We start from the raw sequence: 21,729 nt of genomic DNA, 5'->3' as shown, positions 1-21,729 counted from the left end.
CAAAACGGATGGCACTGTGGTAGACTGCATCCAGTTTGTTGAGTAGAGTGTTGGAGGCTATTTTATAGATGACATCACCGAAGTCGAGGATCGGTAGGATGGTCAGTTTTACGAGGGTTTACGTTCGGCAGCATGAGTAAAGGATGCTTTGTTGAGATATAGGAAGCCGATTCTAGCTTTAATTTTGGATTGGAGATACTTAATGTGAGTCTGGAAGGAGAGTTTACAGTCTAATCAGACACCCAGGTATTTGTAGTTGTCCACGTATTCTAAGTCAGAGCCGTCCAGACTAGTGATGCAGGTGCGGGCAGTGATCGATTGAATAGCATGCATTTAGTTTTACTTGCATTTAAGAGCAGTTGGAGGCCACAGAAGGAGAGTTGTATGGCATTGAAGCTCGTCTGGAGGTTAGTTAACACAGTGTCCAAAGAGGGGCCAGAAGTATACAGAATGGTGTCGTCTGCGTAGAGGTGGATCAGAGAATCACCAGCAGCAAGAGCAACATCATTGATGTATACAGAGAAGAGAGTCGGCCCGAGAATTGAACCCTGTGGCATACCCATAGACTGCCAGAGGTCCGGACAACAGGCCCTCCGATTTGACACACTGAACTCTATCAGAGAAGTAGTTGGTAAACCAGGCGAGGCAATCATTTGAGAAACCAAGGCTGTCGAGTCTGCCAATAAGAATGTGGTGATTGACAGAGTCGAAAGCCTTGGCCTGGTCGATGAATACGGCTGCACAGTAATAGCGGTTATGATGTCGTTTAGGACCTTGAGCGTGGCTGAGGTGCACCCATGACCAGCTCTGAAACCAGATTGCATAGCAGAGAAGGTATGGTGGGATTCTAAATGGTCGGTAATCTGTTTGTTGACTTGGCTTTTGAAGACCTTAGAAAGACAGGGTAGGATAGATATAGGTCTGAAGCAGTTTGGGTCTAGAGTGTCACCCCCTTTGAAGAGGGGGATGACCGCGGCAGCTTTCCAATCTTTGGGAATCTCAGACGATACGAAAGAGAGGTTGAACAGGCTAGTAATAGGAGTTGCAACAATTTCGGCAGATAATTTTAGAAAGAGGGTCCAGATTGTCTAGCCTGGCTGATTTGTAGGGGTCCAGATTTTGCAGCTCTTTCAGAACATCAGCTATCTGGATTTGGGTGAAGGAGAAATGGTGGGGGCTTTGGCGGGTTGCTGTGGAGGGTGCCGGGCAGTTGACCGGGGTAGGGGTAGCCAGGTGGAAAGCATGGCCAGCCGTAGAGAAATGCTTATTGAAATTCTCAATTATAGTGGATTTATCGGTGGCAACAGTGTTTCCTAGCCTCAGAGCAGTGGGGAGCTGGGAGGTGGTGCTCTTATTCTCCATGGACTTTACAGTGTACCAGAACTTTTGAGTTAGTACTACAGGATGCAAATTTCTGTTAGAAAAGCTAAGGCTAGCTTTTTCAAACTGCCTGTGTATATAACTTCCCTGAAAAGTTGCATATCACGGGGGCTATTCGATGCTAATGCACAACGCCACAGGATTTTTTTGTACTGGTCAAGGGCAGACAGGTCTGGAGTGAACCAAGGACTATATCTATTCCTAGTTCTAAGTTTTTAGAGTGGGGCATGCTTATTTAAGATGGTGAGGAAGGCATTTTTAAAGAATAGCCAGGCATCATCTACTGACGGGATGAGGTCAATGTCATTCCAGGATACCCTGGCCAGGTCGATTAGAAAGGCCTGCTCGCAGAAGTGTTTTAGGGAGCGTTTGACAGTGATGAGGGGTGGTCGTTTGGTCGCAGACCCATTACGGATGCAGGCAATGAGGCAGTGATTGATGAGATCTTGATTGAAAACAGCAGAGGTGTATTTGGAGGGCGAGTTAGTTAGGATGACATCTATGAAGATGCCCGTGTTTACAGATTTGGGGTTGTACCTGGTAGGTTCATTGATAATTTGAGTGAGATTGAGGGCATCAAGCTTAGATTGTAGGATGGCCGGGGTGGTAAGCATGTCCCAGTTTAGGTCACCTAGTAGCACGAGCTCAGAAGATAGATGGGGGGCAATCAATTCACATATGGTATCGAGGGCACAGCTGGGGGCAGAGGGAGGTCTATAGCAAGCGGCAACAGTGAGAGACTTGTTTCTGGAAAGGTGAATTTTTAGAAGTAGAAGCTCGAATTGTTTGGGTACAGACTTGGATAGTAATACAGAACTCTGCAGGCTATCTTTGCAGTAGATTGCAACACCGCCCCCTTTGGCAGTTCTATCTTGGCGGAAAGTGTTGTAGTTAGCGATGGAGATTTCAGGGTTTTTGGTGGTTTTCCTAAGCCAGGATTCAGACACGGCTAAGACATCCGGGTTGGCAGAGTGTGCTAAAGCAGTGAGTAAAACAAACTTAGGGAGTAGGCTTCTAATGTTAACATACATGAAACCAAGGCTTTTACGGTTACAGAAGTCAACAAATGAGAGCACCTTGGGAGTGGAGCTAGGCACTGCAGGACCTGGATTAACCTCCACATGAACAGAGGAGAAGTAGGATAAGGGTATGGCCAAAGGTTAGACGAACTGGCTGTCTAGCACATTCGGAACAGAGAGTAAAAGGAGCAGGTTTCTGGGCCCGATAGCATAGATTCAAGGCATAGTGTACAGACAAAGGTAAGGTAGGATGTGAGTACATTGGAGGTAAACCTAGGCATTGAGTAATGATGAGAGAGATATAGTCTCTAGAGACGTTTAAACCAGGTGATGTCATCGCATACGTAGGAGGTGGAACAACATGGTTGGTTAAGGCATATTGAGCAGGGCTAGAGGCTCTACAGTGAAATAAGACAGTAATCACTAACCAGGACAGTAATGGACAAGGCATATTGATATTAAAGAGAGGCATGCGTAGCCAAGTGAACATATGGGTCCAGTGAGTGGTTGGGCTGACTGGGGACACGGCGATTCAGACAGTTAGCAGGCCGATGCTAACAAGGTAACAGTTAGTAGGCTGGGGCTAAACAAGCTAGCAGTTAGCAGACCGGGGCTAGCAAGTTAGCAGACCGGGGCAGGCAAGCTAGCAGTTAGCAGACCGGGGAAAGCAAGCTAGCCTCCCTGTGGAAAGCTATAAACACCTTCTAGAATCCATGCCCTGACGAATTGAGGCTGTTCTGAGGGCAAAAGGGGTGCAACTCAATATTAGGAAGGTGTTCCTATTGTTTTGTACACTGTATATTTCCACACTGAGGTTGGAATAATATTGTGAAAATTATGATAATGCCTTTTTAATGTTTTGGTGGGATGGAGTTTTGGCCTGCCTGTTGACATCACCAGATGGTAAATTAGTTAATAGACCAATAAGAAAGAGTTCCAAACCTCTCTGCCCATAGAGGGGTTGGTTGTTTAGCAACAAAACCAACATGTGCTCAACTATGGGGCAAAACAGACAAGGTTGGTTGTTGACAACATGTGAACTATATTTCTTCTCCAAATGTTTGAAACAAATACATTTTCACAAGGAGCACTTGTCTCTCATACATTATTCCATTTGTTGGTTAGCTAGCTAGCAAATTTGACCATATTAGCAGTGACATAAAATCAGTCAAAACACCTTAAAACAAGACATGGTATCAATAACAAGATACAATTAGCTGAAACAAGCCACCGACGATTCCCCACAAAGCAGCTTCTTGTCATTGTTGCTAGCTATCTGACCATTCAGAATCATAACGTGCGGCTACACCGATGCGTGTGTATCATTTCCGTAATGTCAGCCAACCTGTCTACAGTATAACAGCAAGCTTTCAGTTTTCCCCTCTTTGCTAATCTATTTTCATTTGAATTGAAAACAATCACAGTAACGTACTAAATTGTTACCCAGAAATTTGATATTGAGATAAAAATGTCTGCGTTGGACAAAACCACATTTACTTGAAGAACAGTGTAGATGCAAAGTTTGGTAACAGAACGACAGCACAAACCGTAAATGTGTTTTTGTAATAATAAAAAAGGTGGAAATTAAGTAGTCCTTGTGCATAGAGTTGTGCAGTATGGTTTGTTATGATTTTACAATGATTGTTTTTTGTTTTGCACATATTCTAAAGTGAAAAATCGGAGTTTCTGAATCATTCTGTTACTGTGGAATTGCCCATGCCCAGGATGGTAACAGTGGAAGCAACTCTGTGACAGTCAGATGGTCTCTTAGGCTCTCTGTTGTCCTTGTTGACTACCGCCTCTGTGGTCAGGTGGTGGGTCCTTGTGAGAGCGGGGTGTCATATCCCGCTGTCGGTCAGAGTAGTCCTTCTCTCTGTCCCTCCTGTCATCTCCAGAGCCCTTCTCATCCCTGTATCTCTCATCCATTTTGTCTCTTCTGCCACTCTCTCTCTCTTTGCCTTTCCCGGTCTCTCTCTTCATGTGAGGAGCTTCCTCTGTCCTGAGTGCGGTCCCTCTCCCTGCTGTTGTATCTCGTTATACTCATCCCTCTCCAGGTATCTGCTCCTCTCTGGCATTGTCTGGTCTCTTGGCCACTTCTCTGAAAAATTATTAGAATGAACATTGCCATGATTAATTGAGTATTAGTGTAAAGGTGTCATACAGATATCTCAGGGAGATCCGATGACAATCCCAATCTATTATTTGTGCATGTAGCCCTACTAAACATTGGTGGCAATGCTTGTTGGCACTAGTGACAGTTACCACGTGGCATTCCTCCGATTCAGAAATGACTACTGAGTAAAGATGGGGGCAATCTAACAGCAGGAGTAAGGGGTATCTCTCCTTAAGGAGCCCTGGGGCAGGGATGAAACCCGAATTATACAATATAGTCTGACTGTGACCCACATCCTGGGCGGTTCTTACCTTACCAGGCAAAAACTGCCCAGGAGAAACCCGCCAAAACCCACCCCTTCTTTCAATTGGCTCCTGGAAGCTTATCTTTTCATTGTCTTGTGGCTATTTCGGCATTCTACGGGGCGCAGTACCGCCCGGCGACTCTGTGATACAGCTGCCCAGTGGGAAGCATTTCCCCATGACTCACTGCAACCCATAGAATGAGGAAGTAGCCTGGAGCCAATAGGAAAAGATGCATCCAGGAGCCAAATGAAAGCGGGGCAGGTTTTGGGGGTGTTTTCCCTGTATGGTTCCAACCTGGTCAGGTAAGAACCACCCAGGACGCAGGTCACTGTCAGACCCAACTCTAATGATACTGTGATGATTCTGCACATAACTGAATACACATTGAAAAACTGATAATGGTTTAAAACGTCAAACAAAAATGCTGACACTGACTCGCAACCTGGTCTCCGAGCATTTCGTATTATTCTGTACGTAAATCCGGGGTACACCATTTAGTATGATGTTTGGTATGGTTACATAAACAGATTGTTACTTATGGAAAAACCGAAAGGATAACGTGAGCGTCTAGCAACCCAAAGGTCATAACATATCATACGAAATGGACATCCACAAATTAATACCATACGAAACGTAACATAACATACTAACTGGTGTGTCTCAGATTTACGTACCGAATAATACGAAATGCTCTGAGACCAGGTTGTGACTCGAGGGCAGTAGGCACTAGGCAATAACGTTTGTTAGTATATCTGATGAAGATTAAAAAAAAATACATGCATTTTCATGTTACCTGTGACGAATGATAAGGCTCACAGGTATGCTGTTTGTTGAAGCGAACCAAACATTGAGATAACGAATTGATGAATGAAGAATCATAGAATAAAGAAATTAACAATACCTCTTAATTCTGGTTCTTATCTGGATTCATTTGTGCGAATGATTGGATTCTTTACGTCTTTTACTTTTCCTGTATCTTGGCACTTCTTTCGTTTCCAAGCTCCTCCCTCTCACCTGTACGCCCTATAGAACTCCACCCCTACTACCAAAACAGCATTCCGAGGGCATGGGACAAAGGGGAGTGTAGTGTCGGTGGATAAAGTGGTGTTTCAATTGAGGAAGTGGCCATGTTGCTGGGGCTCAGACATGGCCTGTGCAAGTGAGACAGGTTGACTGTTCCGGGGTGAGAGCAGCGCAGCAAGTGTCTTATGCTGATGCGGTGATAAAAGTAGAGGATAGGATGGTGGGCAAATGGTGAGGGAGCCTGAGAGTATATATTTTTTTTTAATAACTTTTATTTAATAACTAGGCAAGTCAGTTAAGAACAAATTATTATTTACAATGACGGCCAACGCTGGGCCAATTGTGCGTCACAATTGGGACTCCCAATCACGGCCGGATGTGATGTAGCCTGGATTTGAACCAGGTACTGCTGCAGTGACGCAGTATCTTAGACCACCTGCGCCACTCGGGAGCTATCCCTGTGAGTAGTAGGGATTCGAACAGTTTATGCTTTAGTAAGGTTGGCTTCTAGGCGTTTATTGCTATGGTCATAACATAGCCGCACAGATGGAAAGTAAATCACAGAAGGTTGAATTTGTAGTAGCTGCAGCAGAGAAGTTTTTTGTGTTAGATTTTAGTGCAGAATAACTACAGGTGGTTTTAAGAGAAAGGGTTCCAGGTTCCCAGGCCGACGGCTCGGTTGGTGCCAAAGTAGTGGGAAGGGGTGTTTCCTTTCATTTCCATTTCCCCTATTTTTATGTATTTTTATTTTTTACAAATGTGCATAGATGGAATGTTGAAATAGCAGTAAATCTTAGTTATAACAACACAATCGGTCTGTCCTAAACAATACATAACTGACAGCTATTTTAGCTCCTACTCAAGCTGTCAAACGTTCACTACTATATCCTCCTACCCGGACGTAAACGCACGCGTTCCCAGAGCACACAAGCCATCCGCGGCGCGCGCAGGCCAGAAGCTAGGAGGCGAGACAGAAATGGCGGCGACGGCGGGGGAAGCAGCGTGATATGATGGAGCAATAAAACAACCTAAAAATACAAATGTCAGTCCATTGTCGAGAAAATGAGAAAGATGTCGAATTAGGCCGTCTTTTGTAATAATTATTACAAGACAAACTAACACCTTCCCCGGAGAACGTCCATCTTCTGATTGGAAAAGAGAATCTCACAGGGAGCATGGCTTCTCAGAGTAACGTTAACCAGGTAACGTTAGAACTCTTCACGCTACTGATACGTCTAGGATTTTTAACTGTTTCACATTGTGACATAAGATTAATGTAAAAGTAGTCTTAAATAATGTTACATTTGTAGATGTTACTTGGCAGAAATTTAGTGGTAACTCGTGTCATTGAAAAGTGTGATGAAATTGCTTGCTAATGCTGCCCTAAATAGCCTATTTCCCCATTGAAACACCAGCATGGTACAGGCCCGAGGAGCCTCCATTCAAATTAGCCAACAGTACTCGAAGTAGGGTTAGCTGAAAATCTAAAAATTGACAAAAATCGTGTGTGCACGTTTTGTGTTGCGAAAATGCCACATTCAAGACTCCCAACAGGTGTACTTTTCCTTTGACAATTTGTAGTTGATAAATTGCTGCGTGTATGTGCATGGCCCACCTGCTCTGGCTGATGCGACAGGCCTGTTTGATTTTCATAACTGTTTGTTAGCTAGCTTAGCATTTAGATATGAGTGAATTGTAAAAGTGCCGACGAGTTATAAGCAAGGTATTAATAAAATTGTATATGGTAAAACTTTTGAATTGATTTGTCTAGCCAGTTAGCTACCTAGCTTAATATAGCTAGCTGGATAACTAGCCACAGTTCGTGCGGACGCAGGTGGTGTGGCTAATGACATAGCTACTAGCTACAGTGGGCCTGATCAGAGGCGGTTTAGGTAGATTTCCAAATCTGAACCATTCAGGATTCTGCAAACGGTTCAGAACTTGAGCATTGTGCACTCCGTTTTTGATGCCCCCTTTAGAGCACGTAGCTTGTTGTGCTTCTTTCAAGGGAAGCTGACTCATGTGGACAGACTTCCATGATCTGTTTAGATGTAATGACTTGTCACGGCCTGAAGTCTAACTAGCTATCTATCCTACATTGAAAGGTAGCTAGCTATATCTTCTGTCCAGGTATAATGACATTAGTCAACTAGCTAGATATGGCTGTATACATTAATGTAGCTAGCTTGCCTGCTGGGGACCAGACTGGTGAATTTCAAAATCCACCAACCTATGGAACATCTGTTTTAATTCAGGAAATGGTCATCTAATTACAAGCTGGAATGTCCAATAAAATTTCAACCTACTCTACCAGTTGTCTGCGTGGGCAGTAATGAGACTATAATATATCCACAATAAATTATTATTAAACCAAGTTTTCAAAGTGCTGGTAGTGTTAGATTTCTCACATGAAGCATGAACACAATGCATATACATGCATGCAAGGCATGTATACTTACCAAGCTCGTGTTCTTGTTTACATGGTTTGCGCATGCTTCAGGTGATAGACATCTGAGCACACTACCAGCAAAAGTTGGTTTGAAAATACTTTCCTGTCGATATATTCTCATTCCTGCCTATATAAGGACCAGCCACGCAGACAACCGGTAGGTTCAAATGAAATTGTATTCAACATTCTGGCTTGTAGAGAACGTTACCTAAATTAAACACTGACTTTCCAGACCTTGGTGGATCTAGAAAATCACCCATCTGCTCCCCCAGGCAAGTAGTTAGTTAGTAGTGCTGAGCGATTAACATATCTTGGTTATTTTTCATTTTTTAAACAACTAATTGACCGATGTCTGTTCAATTATTTTAACTAAACTTTTAGTTTTTTTCTTAACTCAATGCTCAGTTTCTGTAGAGAAATCGGTTCAAGTCTGAACTGTGACATAGTAGGGAGTTGTAGTTTTCAACAGGCTAATATTCTACGTACTTTGGTGCTGAAAACGTGCTGATTGACTACAATAACCATTATCTATTGCGCGCCATCCTACTTTTCCGGACTGTTTGGAGCGCTGAGCTATAATAAAAACGATGTGGAGCAGACACGGAGACTAAGCGACGAGAGAGTGTGCGGTTGAGAGGGGTAGAAAGCGGTTTCTTCGTGTATTTTCAGGTAGATACCCCTTGATCTAAGTGATCGATGGTTGGTATTCAGAAGTCAAAAGTATGCCTTATTTACTTTGAATAACAACTAAAATAGTTATTTTGTCAGACAGCATAGGCAGCAGATCTATAGAGATTGATGACTTGGATTGAAATAGTCAGAGTATTTTATTGAATAAATTATGGTTGATGAGTAGTAATGGACAGTCACTTCCATTAATTGTTTATTTTATTCTGTTACAGCATTCAACCCGCATAATTCATAGTGCATTTAATGTCCCAAAGAATTATTGAAGATCATGAGTGTTTTTTAATAAAGAAAACAACTGACCTAAAAGCACGAATCGCGCAGCACTACTAGCTAGCTATGTTATAAATATCATAGCAAGCTAACAGTTTAGCTTCGAGCTAATATTCTATCATAACTATCACTGTTAACTTTCCGTTGCTAATGTCTGCTTGCTAGCTAGTGTTGGCTAGCAGCTTGTTAGTTTGCAATGGGGGTCCGCTAAGATATTAGCTTTCAAGCTGCAACAACAAACATCTCTGCCACATGACAAAATGTGTCGATTGCTGGAAATTAGCTTAAACTGACAGATTCTCTTCGATGCCAAGAGACGGCCCTTTAAAAATGTTCTTTCCCAGGGCCCAAGACTTGTTTCATCTGACCATGCACTACCGAAGTCTTAATAAAACTCATTGTAAGCTATATTTATCAAATTCAAGTTGTGTTCTGATTGAGGGAGTCCCACATGAATTTACTATCACAAAAGGGGTCCCCGGCTGCAAAAAGTTTCAGAACCCCTGGTTTACAATACAAGGAATTTGAGGGTATAATATACAGTGCCTTCAGAAAGTATTTACACCCCTTGACTTGTTCAGCATTTTGTGTTACAGCCTGAATATAAAATTAATTGAGATTTGTCACTGGCCTACACACAATACCCCATAATGTCAAAGTGGAACTATGTTTTTACATTCATTAAATGAAAAGCTGAAATGTCTTGAGTCAAGTATGGTGAAGTTATTAATTACACTTTGGCTGTTGTATCAATACACCCAGTCACTACAAAGATACAGCCGTCCTAACTCAGTTGCCGGAGAGGAAGGAAACCGCTCAGGGATTTTACCATGGTAACTTTAAAACAGAATTTAATGGCTGTGATGGGAGACAACTGAGGATGGATCAACAACATTGTAGTTAACTTCTCTGGGCTAGGTGGGACGTGACCGTCCCACAATATTCAACAGCCAGTGAAATAGCATGGCGCGAAATACAAAACAGCAAAAATCTCATAATTCCATTTTCTCAAACAATCAACTATTTTACACCATTTTAAAGATAATACTCTCGTTAATCTAACCACATTGTCCGATTTCAAAAAGGCTTTATAGCGAAAGCATCAAATTAGATTTTCTTAGGACATAAACTTCACAAGAAAATCCACACAGCCATTTTCCAAGCAAGGACATGCATCACAAAAACCAAAAGTACAGCTAAAATATTCACTAACCTTTGCTCTTCATCAGATGGCACTCATAGGACTTCGTGTTATACAATACAATGTATGTTTTGCTCGATAAAGTTCATATTTATATCCAAAAACAGCATTTTACATTGGCGCGTGATGTTCAGAAAATGTATTCCCACCAAAACTCTGGTGAATGTGCACATCAATTTACAAAAATACTCATAAACGTAGATAAAATTTAAAACAGTTATTGAAAGAATTATAGATACACTACTCCTTGACGCAACCGCTTTTGTCAGATTTCAAAATAACTTTACGGAGAAAGCACATTGTTCAATATTCTGAGTACATAGCTCATCCATCGAAGCAAGCTATACAGCTACCCGCCAAGTTCTGGCATCAACAGAACTCTGAATTAGTATTATAAATATTCTCTTATCTTTGCTGATCTTTGTTAGAATGCACTCCGAGGACTCCTACTTCCACAAGAAATGTTATTTTTGTTTGAAATACTCCATATTTATGTCCAAATACCTCCGTTTTGTTTGTGCGTTCAGATCACTATCCAAAGGCATAATGCGTGAGCGCAGTACCAGAGACGAAAAGTGAAATAGTTCCATTACCGTTCTTAGAAACATGTCAAACGTTGTTTACAATCAATCTTTAGGGTATTTTTAACGTAAAAATGCGATCATATTCCAACCGGACAATAGCGTATTCATTCCAGGAGAAAAGAGGGGCGTGCTGGCGGGATCGAGCATCACCAAGCCCTTTGTCCTCAGGCAGTCCACTCATTGACTGAGCTACTATTCTCTGCCCGGTAACAGGAGAATGATGAAAAAACTTTCTGAAGGCTGTTGACAGCCAATGGAAGCCTTAGGAAGTGCAACGTGACCCCACAGACACTGTAGTTCCGATCGGGATTCAAAAGAACTACAATTCTCAGATCTCCTTCTTCCTGGTTGGATTTTTCTCAGGTTTTTGCCTGCCATATGAGTTCTGTTATACACAGACATCATTCAAACAGTTTTAGAAACCTCCGAGTGTTTTCTATCCAAATCAGCTAATAATATGCAGATATTTGACTCTGGGCCCGAGTATTAGGCAGATTACTCTGGGCACGCTTTTCATCCGAAATCGAAAATACTGCCCCCTATACCTTGACAGGTTAATGTGGCAAAGCAATTCACTTTCTGTCCTCAATACATAGTGTTATGTTTGGGGCAAATCAAATAATATATATCTGAGTACCACTCTATATTTTCAAGCATAGTGGTGACTATCATGTTATGGGTATGCTTGTAATCATTAAGAACTGGGGAGTTTTTCAGGATAAGAAAGAAACAATGTATCTAAGCACAGGCAATATCCTAGAGGAAAACCTGATTCAGTCTGCTTTCTACCAGATGCTGGGAGATTAATTCACCTTTCAGCAGGACAATAACCTAAAACTCAAAGCCAAATCACACTGGAGTTGCTTACCAAGAAGACAGTGAATGTTCCTGAGTGGCTGAGTTAGTTTTGACTTAAATCGGCTTGAAATACTATGGCAAGACCTGAAAATGGTTTTCTAGCAATGATCAACAACCATTTAGAATTTTGAAAAGAATAATGGGCAAATATTGCACAATCCAGGTGTGGAAAGCTTTTACACGTACCGAGAAAGTCTTGCAGCTGTAATTGCTGCCAACGGTGATTTTTAACACAGGAGTCCCCTACCATTTTATATTCTTAATATAAGGCTCTGGTATCAGGGATTGAGCGAAGTGGCATTGAATGCACATAAGGGAGACTCTCATTTATGATTCACAATAAAATTACATTTTACACTATATAAGATGTCTCGGGGCATATAAGAAAATTGATTGAATGACATTGCCCGTTGCAGAAAATTGAATGTAACTGCAATGTATGGGTTGTGCACAAGGAGCAGCAGAAGCCACATCTTTGCATTATGACTCAGGGTTGCTAGATTGAAGAAAAGGGCAGAGGAATGGTAGCTGTTGGACACCGTTCCACACCACAGCAGTGGGTTGTCTGAGAGTTGCGTACCAAAGTACCATCACAACATTTTTTAAGTTAGTAAATGAGTGCTAGGAATCTTCAGCTGAGTAAATGCTTCCACGTATTGTGGACGTCAAGCATAAAATGGTTCATGGGCCTGTATAGTTTCTACCTAAGTATATTGTACTGTGTAGTTGCCCATATTTTATTTTTTGACAGTTTCGTCAGTTGGTGTACAGCATGGATTTGGGAATGGTGGATTGTCTTAATGTCACATGACAAATGTGCGGGTTAGGAGTGGGTAGCTGTGGGTAAACCTAGACCTAATTACAGGTTTGTAACTGAAAAAGGTGGCAACCTCTTGTCACAGTGAAGATCTGATGTGTTAAAGTAAAAAAAAATTAACTACGGAAAGGGTTATGGTTAATTTACAAGGATGATCTGATATGTTGGTGGTGGCCTTCATTTTTTGAATGGTGAGCTCTTGATTCAACATAATGTAAATGGATCATGAGGCTCAGCGTTGCCTGGCTAGTTAGGTATTTTCCTGAACAGCAGGGTGGAACAGTGTTTAGAAAGCAGAGCTGCCTCCCATTTGTCATACCCTTGAAAGGTCCTGCAAAACCATGGCCTCAGCGAATCCAATCAGCTGTTGGTAGTGTTTGAATGACATCGCCCTGTATTAAAGTGTCTCTTATGTGAATAAATTAGTGTTCTTCTCTGTCATGTCTCTGCTCAGTGTTTAGTTAACGTTTTTTCAGTTCTTGGGCATCACTCACTGTGCTAGCTCATCATACTTAACTTTTCTTCATAAGAATGTAATACGCAAGCCCCGGCATGCATCATCGGTTTATTCAAAACGTGTTTGACCTTATTTGTAGTGTTGCATGTTCATGGTATGCCAAGTTTGCTAATAGTGACTCTTTGCATTCCAATTTGTGAGGCCTTGCAGAGCCGGGCTGGCTGAGTCCCAGTCCAATAGGGAACACTGGGTAGTAGTAGTGATGAGGGAGTCCCAGTCCTTGTAGGTATAGGGGGTTGTGGATTGTTATTCTATACCTCAGGTGGGAGTTGGTAATGTCAGGTAACTTGAAATTCCAGTGGAACATCTTGTTTGACTGGCTCTTGTTTGACATATGTTCTAATACACCCCCACTCCTCTAAGCCATCCACTTCCTTAAAGCTGTCTTCCTCATAAAGCAAACTTTGGATGTATTTTTGTTTATTGTTAAGCAGAAGCCTCATTGAATGCTATCTGCAATATATGATTATCATTCTACTCTATTGACATAAAGTATACTAACATTAGAAATGAGCATGTGTTCAGTTTCTCTAGTTTAGCTCCTTTTATCAGCGACAATGCAATTGTGCTTTATATTTCATATGGATCCCACCTTAGAATGTAAGCCCCACCCCTGCTCCCTGATCTGTAATTAACCACATTCATTAAAAGTGTGTGTGTGTGTGCACGCCGTCTCACTGGAGCATGTTGAAGTAATACAGATGGCCATTTTGTGGTAATCCTCAATCCAAACGAACAGCGAGGGAAGCTTAGTGTGGTACGTGTAGCACGCCTGTAGAAAGAGGCAAAGTGACATTCTTTCTGTTGTGATTGTATTAGCTGTCCTGAGGCCATTGGATTATAGCTGGCTGTTTGTCGCTTGTAGTGCCATTTCAGCAATGTTGGGCCCTCATTTGCAAAGAGTTACATATGCTTGAACTGCACTTTCTTTTCTCTGTGCCTCCCTTTTCATGTCCCACAGTTAAATGCGCTGGGAGGATTCTGTGTAGTTAGCGAGCTTGTTTCAACCTTTTTCTTTACTGCTCCATATCATTGGACACCTTCCCCTCACCATGCACCACCAACACTTGTTTTGTTTAGAAATCATTTTTTATTTGTTGCCTACTGAAAGACTTCAAGAATGTATTTTCAGGCTGTAATGCTATGCAGATATGTTTTTGGCCCCTGCTATTCTGTAATGAGCCAAACCAAGAAAAGTCGCCATGCGATTGAAGGACCAATTCACGTCGGTGTGCAGCAAGTGCAAGAGACCTTCAATTACGCAGTGCGACTGGGATTAAGATAACCTGCCTTCCCCATGCTGGCTATAATTATCTTTACAAAGTAGTGTATGGCTGTGGCCAGCACGTGGCTGGTTAGAGTACTATCCCACTGTTAGTGTCTGGTCTGGAGGGGGATTGCCTTGTCAGGTTTGTACCGACATTTTAACGCCTTCCCTAAAGATTCCCGTTTAGATGAACACACATTGATTGGCCTTTGTCCAGTTGGGTTACAAACTGATTGATGATGGCAGAAGGGTTTGGTGTGAGATTTGGAGATTCCTATATTTGAAAGTATTTGAAACCTCCGATGTGGGTCATTGAAAATTAACAAAATGGACTTGTTATTTCTGCATGATTCTGCAAACAATAAGAATGACCACCCCACTTCCAATTTATTAATATGGGGAATTTGGTTGTGTGTAAAGTGTTGCCAGTACTCAACTCAATTTGCTTAATCATATTAGCAAAGGTGCAGCTAGAAGGAGTAATCCCTGGACAGGGCTTAACAGTAACTTTTTTTTGTAACTTGTCCAAAAATAGAAAAATGCTCTAACACCATTTTTACATCGTTGTATGTTACAAGGAACCACTTTACAAAATAAAATGCATTACTGTATTTTTTTACCATAGAAAAGAGAATCAGACGGTAATGTTGGCTGCACTCTCCTTATTGACGACTGCATATCTGTCTCAAAATAAAACACTGCCCCTTTAAGGCTTTCCTGAAGGATGTCTGGCCACCTTTTGGTAGCCTATAAATTACTGCAACATTAAAATGACAACCTTGTACTTTAGTATGTCTACGGTTTAAAACACTCTGGGACGACAGATCCAAAATTCATAACCACTGCAGATTAAATAAAAGTGTAAAAAAACTGAGGCAGTAACTTTTTTGTAATCTAATCAGACAGTTTTGCTTAATGTTGATCAATTTTTATTTCTTCATATTATAAGCTCTATAAAAAAGACCATTAAATAATGAAATAGTTTCAAAATGTTGGCCACCTCCGCTCAGATTCAAGGTGGGTGATGTGCAGAGTGCAACATGCACTGTCCTTCACTCTCCGGTCTTGTGACCATTTGATCTGAACGAAGTGCTTTGAGTATGTCGACAGAATCAAGCCTTCAGATGTTAATTATCCTTCATTATATTTGTCAAACATGACTGGTGTTTAGCCAATATTTATGTAATTCTCATTAAAGTTTGGCTACATTTTCTGGCGCCTCCTTCATATCAGCATCGGTTTGGACCTGAGGCTGTAGCCAATATGCATATCACATATACTTTGTCATGGAGGCATTATTATTCCAATGTTGGCCTCTGATCCAATTCTGATTTGGTGTAATTGTTTGATATTGTGATTACATTTTTTTACTTGTCATTTGGGGAAACTTAAATCTATATTATTATTGTCCAGCAAGCATTAATATCAAGCCCAGCTGGATGAACCCATGAGATTTGAGTCCAAACCAGCATACCACATAATGATACTTCACTGCCATTAACATTTTCCTTCCCCAGAACATTGTGTGAACATTTTTTAAGTTGTTACATTTGGGGACATAAGATTGATCAAATAATGCATTGTAGCCAAATGTCAGCTAAGATTTCAAAAGTGCTGTTTTACTCCACTTCTGAAGAAATGACAAAAAATGGCCTACAGTACAGTTGTTTGAAGTTCATTCCCGCCTTAGAATGTGCTACATATTGGCTGAAGCCAGTGAGTCAGGTCTCTCCATTTGGCTCAGTTCTCTGGGAAGTGGGCTGCCGGGAGCCATTTTGCCATTCTAATGCTGCATGACTCGTCACTTTTCCATGTTGTCCCTTACTTTTACCCAAACCCATGGCGCAATCTGGAAAGACTGATGATAAGAAAGGCCTCTCCCAGTAGGCCTAGTTTTACCTCTCCAACGGGTCTGTCACAACTGTGTCAGTTCATCAGTAAGAGGTGTACTCCTCGTCTGTAAAATTGTCCGTAGACAAATGGAGGGCTAATGTGGACTTTTTTCAAAGTGTGTTTCTCATGGGGTCTTGGATGTTTGAGCAATATTTCACACTTAGGCTTCCTACACATGTTAATATCGAAGATACTATATATATATATATATTAGTGATTTAAAGAATAATATATTGATTTAAAAGGTTGCATATGATTATCCTCAGTATGTTAAATCATGTGTTTTATGTAAATGTATATTTTCTCTCTGCAGTACATCTTCGGGGAGTTCAGCCCTGATGAGATCAATCAGTTCTTCGTGACTCCACGATGTTATGTTGAGGTAAGACAATGAGTTTTGAATGAAACATTTATTCACATACGTTTCCTCCAGCTTATAGCTGTTTTGACACGATATAGTCTACGGTGTTATGTGTTGGAGTGCCGGTGGCTCTTAATGTTAACCAGGTCGATCTTAAGAATGGCCTTTTGGAAGCTCATTAACACCAAAACTGCTGAGTTTATAGATTTAGTCCAGTGTGTTTATTTACTTTGTCATTGTCTAAAACACAGAAGACAATGGTTTATTGCTCATGTTCTCAGTTTAGTGAGTGTGAACAATATAAGACGGCACAAAATAACATGTTTTTATCACCTATACTGTCATCTGCCCCCCTCCAAAGTGCACATTACACAGATGTGATTCATTGATAAGCAGGAAGGCCCAGACTGACAACAGTCGTGGTCTGAGGTTAACGCTATGTTTGATTATTTACTTTAACTAGAAATTGTTTTTAATTTGTAATCTAATCTCTCTGCTCTTTGACAGCTTCCCCCCTTCAATGAGAAAGTCTCCTGCGTCAGTCAGTCTTCAGGTAAGAACGTCTACTGGATTGCTCTGATTTATTTAAGTTTGTCTTGTAGACATTCCGAACGTCATCTGCATGAGGCCGGCCAGTGCTCTCTGGGTTGACCTCACTCTTGCCCCCACATGATGTAATGGTTATGACCAAAGTCAAACATACGCCCGTCTGTGCTAGTTGGATCCAGACCTACCTGACTGAACTGCATGTAAGAGAGTGACAGTTTAAGTCTGAATTGACATTGTTTTAAGATACGATTTTACTTGTAAAAATATGTCCGAACATACCTGCAGAACAAGGATTTTGGCGCCACCAAGTTACAAAAAGTCTGTCAACCATACCCCTCCCCTGCTCATAACACTTGATTCTTACTCTGATTTGTATGAATTATTCAGGAAGTTACTGCACTCCTGCTGTGCCTTACATTACGGAGTCTATGAGACGGCAGGTTTGCGGTGAGTTTTGGGTCCGACACTCTGTGCTTATTACTTGTTGCTGAAGCACTCAAACCCAGGTCTTAAAAACTGGTGGCTTTCTAAACCTTGCCCCTATTTACTCTCATTCTTGTCCGTACGATCTGTGAGGCTTTGCATGCTTAGATGCCGTTAAATATCTCCCCTCTATTGCATTAAACACATTGGCACCGTAGCAGTGCTTTAAGTTGACTTGTGATTGATTTGTATACCCCCTCCCTCACTTAACTGGATGGATTGAGAAAACCCTTTATTGGACTTATAAGGGCATAGTAATGGTCTTATATGGAAGCTAACAATTACAGTAGGTATTTTGTTTTGCTAGGGTTTATCACTCTCAATTCATCATTATGACTCTGGAATTAAATCCTTTTGGTTAAAACACTAACAAAGGACACTCTAATCCACAGAGAAGAGCGAATCTCGACGTACTCGCTAACCATACCTTACATTCCCCCTTAGGGTTTCCGGTGGCTGGTTTGTATGGATGATCAGTCGTGTCTTATATAAACCCCGGCCGTACCATTTTCAGTGTTGGGATGATCTGAATTTACTAACGTTTTCCTCGTGTTCACCTTCAGCTGTTTCTCTCACTGCCTATCATCTTTCAATTTGAAATGTTAGCAACTTGTTAAATCTAATCGATATTGAACTTACTGTTCATTGCTTGATACTCTTTTATTTGTGTAGTACTCAAGGTCAATGTTTGATATATTCAATTGAGTTTGTGACAGTTAATAAAGTTGTAAATTGTTGTATATTTCATGATGCCAAAATTTGTTTTGAATGCCAGATATTGGCCAAGTAGTAAGTATGAATAATTGGTCACAACAGTATTTAGTGCCTTATGTTCCCAAGCTGACTGACATATCCTCCTCTGCAGGTGAAGACTACCAGCGCATTGAGTTTGGTGTGGACGAGGTGATGGACTTGGAGCCTGTGGGAGTGAAGGATCCTCTCTTCAAGGTGTCCAGCACTCTGAACCCCCAGGCTCCAGAGTTCATCCTGGGATGCCAGCCGTCTCAGAAGGCCCCGCAGACAGCCACAGCCCTCTCTCCGGCAGCAGACGTCCCAGACGGAGCACAATACAACTCACTGGACGTACCCGACGGCCCGGATGGACCTGATGGCCCAGACTCTGAGCCCTCCGCCATGGACAGCAACCAGAACTGCCAGGATGGGGACGGGGGCCCGGGCAGCCTGGGCCAGCGGGAGAGGAAGAAAAAGAAAAAGCGCCCGCCAGGATACTACAACTACTTGGAGGGCTCAGGTCCCAATAGCGGTGGCATGGGTGTGGACGGGCCTCCTGGAAAGGGGCTGGTGAATGGTCACGCTCTTAGCGGCCCTCACCTCGGGTCGCAGGACATGGTTGGTAAGGTGTTGTCAGGGGGCGGACTTTCCACCTCAGCCCCTGTTGCTACGGCGGCAGCGGCGGATGCGTCGGCTGCTGTGAATCAGAGGACTTGTGATAGCCCTGATGAATCGTCTTTGGACTTCACGAGTGGAGCCGCCTCTTTATCAGATGGTAAAGACGCGGCCTCCTCCTCCTCCTCGTCTTCTTCCTCCTCCTCTCAGAGCAGTGGGGTGGCAGAGGGAGGCAGAACTGCAGAGCAGCAGCCTGAGAACATGGCTCCAGAGAGCCCTGAACTGCTGGGCAGCGGCAGGCACAGCCCCTGCCCCACCTCCCCTCCTCCCCCCTCGGTTGCTGTGGCCAGCCCCCCTGCCACCATTGCTACTGCTACTACTGAAGAAGAGGAGGAGGCTAGGGACAGTGGGGTGGCTAATGGGCTGGCTGAGCCCCATGCTGGCATCAGTGCAGACAGACACAAGGAGGCCTCTGAGGCATTGGAGCAGCCCCAGCAGCTGTCCCCAGCTCCCTCAGTGGAGCCTGCTTCCTCCCCAGACTCTGAGGCCCAGCCGGCGGTGGCAGAGCAGCCTAAGTCGCCTGCCTCTCCGGCTGCGCCCACTGCCAACCCCCTCAAATCCTGGGCTAGCCTCTTCCACAACTCCAAGCCTCTGCCTGGAAGCCCTCAGGCCTATGTGGAGGTGAAGAACGTGGTAGAGGTAGTGGCTCCCTCCCTGGCTGCCGTGGAGCAGCATGAGAAGGCTGGGGAGGTGAAGGAGAGCCCTGTCCATGTATCAGAGGATCCCATGGCCCCTAAACTTGCAGGTAGTGTACTCACAGATAGCCCCACTGTGTGAGGAAGGAGAGGTCACAGGTTAACCCTTATGTCCTTTGGAGTGTGTTAGGGCTGTCCCTGACAACAACAAAAAATATATATATATATATATATATATATATATATATATATATATATATATATATATATATATATATATATATATATATATATATATATATATATATATAATCATGGTTGACCGAAAGTCATGTTCTTTCAACCAATCGATTGGTCTACATTTTTTAAGTTTATTTTTCCATATATAGACACCCTGTGTGTTTTAATAAACTCAATGCATATATAGTTAATTTTATCTGATGCTTTAAGCTCACTGTTTGATTAAATAAGACACAAATGACTCAAGGGAGCCAGAAGACAAAAATCTTAACCTGTCCCGAACATCCTCCCGCTCCTACTGGCTTTTGCAGATTTTGCCATTACTGTCCTGAAGTTGCCAGCAATGGGCTACGTAAGGAGTCGGCAACCTTTCTCATGTGGAATGCCAATTTATTTTTGTGGAACAGTTTCATTTAATTTATAACAATATGTTCGGATCTCAAAATCATTGTCATGTGGTTAATCAAAAATCTAAATGTAAATGATGCAAACCTAAAAGTAACTATGTAGAAATAGCCTATAAAGCCAACAAATGAAAACAATGCATCCAACAGGTAGAAAATATCCTGATTTTAAATCACATTGGCTACGCATGGGTTGTCTGTAACGAACTTGAAATGTTGTATCAGCTATTAACTTGAGTCCAGCCTGAAGCTCCTTGCAAAATTGTATAAAATATTCTGGGCCCTCAGTTTCCCGTGCCAGTGAACTCTGGACACACAGCTGTAGGCTATTTGTGCTAGGGATAAGAAGTAATCAGGTAGGCCTATTTTATGACGGATCAGAGCATGACATTTATAATTTTTAAAATGCATTGAGGAATCATTGTCAATCTCAATGGATGTAAAAACAGACTCTGTTTGCTTGCTGTTTGAGGTGAAGAAAACATTACTTTGAGAAGCTTCACGACTCATTAGTGGTGGTGCGTTAAGATGATCAGAAATACTATCAGATCCCCAAATGGGCACATTTATATTCCTACATTTACGCACAGGCCAGGTAGCCTATAGGCCTACTTCTATGCGTAATCAGGTGCACATCCTTACTCAACATTGACAGGAGCGCTCCAAACAAAAGACAATGACTAAATTGACAACCCGTAAATGGAATGAAGTAAACCAAAACTTGTTTCTCACAGGTGTAGCATAGGTTGTGCGCTCGGCAAATAACCTGTCCGCTCTGACAGTGAAAACGGTTAAAGACCGGAATAATAATAATATTGCATGCATTAAGACTTTACTGTAACCAAACAAACATTATAGATTAGAAATGATAGGAATTAGCCGTGTGTACTACTGGTGATATATGTAATGGGGAACTGATTGACACTAACAATCAAAAGCAAACAATACACACAATGAAGTTAGGAAACAATGAATGTGCAGAAATTAGCGGGAGAGTGCATTATGGAGAGAGACGTGCATTGTGCAGCCACACTCGCCGCCTTGGACTGTGCCATCCCCGCGGCCTCCGCAATGGATTAGTTCACTGTGATGGCCGCCAATATATTTGCAACTGCTCGACTAAAACAAATCTCGGTTGACCAACCAATTGACCAGTCGAGTAATTGTGGTCAGCCCTAGAGTGTGTTGACAAAATTATACCCATTGATTATTATAATAGTGATTAATTTGTGCACATTAAATGTTCTGTATGCATGTGCTGAAG

At 42.2% G+C, this 21,729-nt stretch overlaps 1 protein-coding gene and 1 long non-coding RNA gene across 3 annotated transcripts in view; one reads left to right on the top strand and one right to left on the bottom strand.

Annotated features, from left to right (window-relative positions):
- Positions 1–3,417: 3,417 nt before the first annotated feature.
- On the bottom strand, positions 3,418–6,033 carry LOC123730792 (uncharacterized). The gene is made up of 2 exons (XR_006762220.2): positions 5,719–6,033; positions 3,418–4,497 (listed from the first exon to the last, which is right to left on the bottom strand). It is a non-coding gene; the product is annotated as an uncharacterized LOC123730792 (long non-coding RNA).
- Positions 6,034–6,755: 722 nt separating this feature from the next.
- Positions 6,756–21,729, top strand: part of LOC106587349 (ubiquitin carboxyl-terminal hydrolase 10) — a 36,002-nt gene continuing 21,028 nt past the window's right edge. Inside the window, exons 1-5 of one of the 2 annotated variants that reach the window (XM_014175673.3) lie at positions 6,756–7,042; positions 16,700–16,768; positions 17,255–17,300; positions 17,684–17,743; positions 18,645–19,931. In XM_014175673.3, coding sequence (XP_014031148.2) covers positions 7,016–7,042; positions 16,700–16,768; positions 17,255–17,300; positions 17,684–17,743; positions 18,645–19,931 — 1,489 coding nt within the window. In that variant the 5' untranslated portion in view covers positions 6,756–7,015. The remainder of the gene's footprint in view (positions 7,043–16,699; positions 16,769–17,254; positions 17,301–17,683; positions 17,744–18,644; positions 19,932–21,729) is intronic. The other variant, XM_014175674.3, reaches the window with a different exon arrangement.

The sequence above is a fragment of the Salmo salar genome, chromosome 26 (assembly GCF_965601325.2).
Source record: "Salmo salar chromosome 26, fSalSal1, whole genome shotgun sequence".
NCBI lineage: Eukaryota > Metazoa > Chordata > Actinopteri > Salmoniformes > Salmonidae > Salmo > Salmo salar.
Note: the sequence above shows the minus strand (reverse complement) of the source record. Positions and strands in the feature narration are given on the sequence as shown.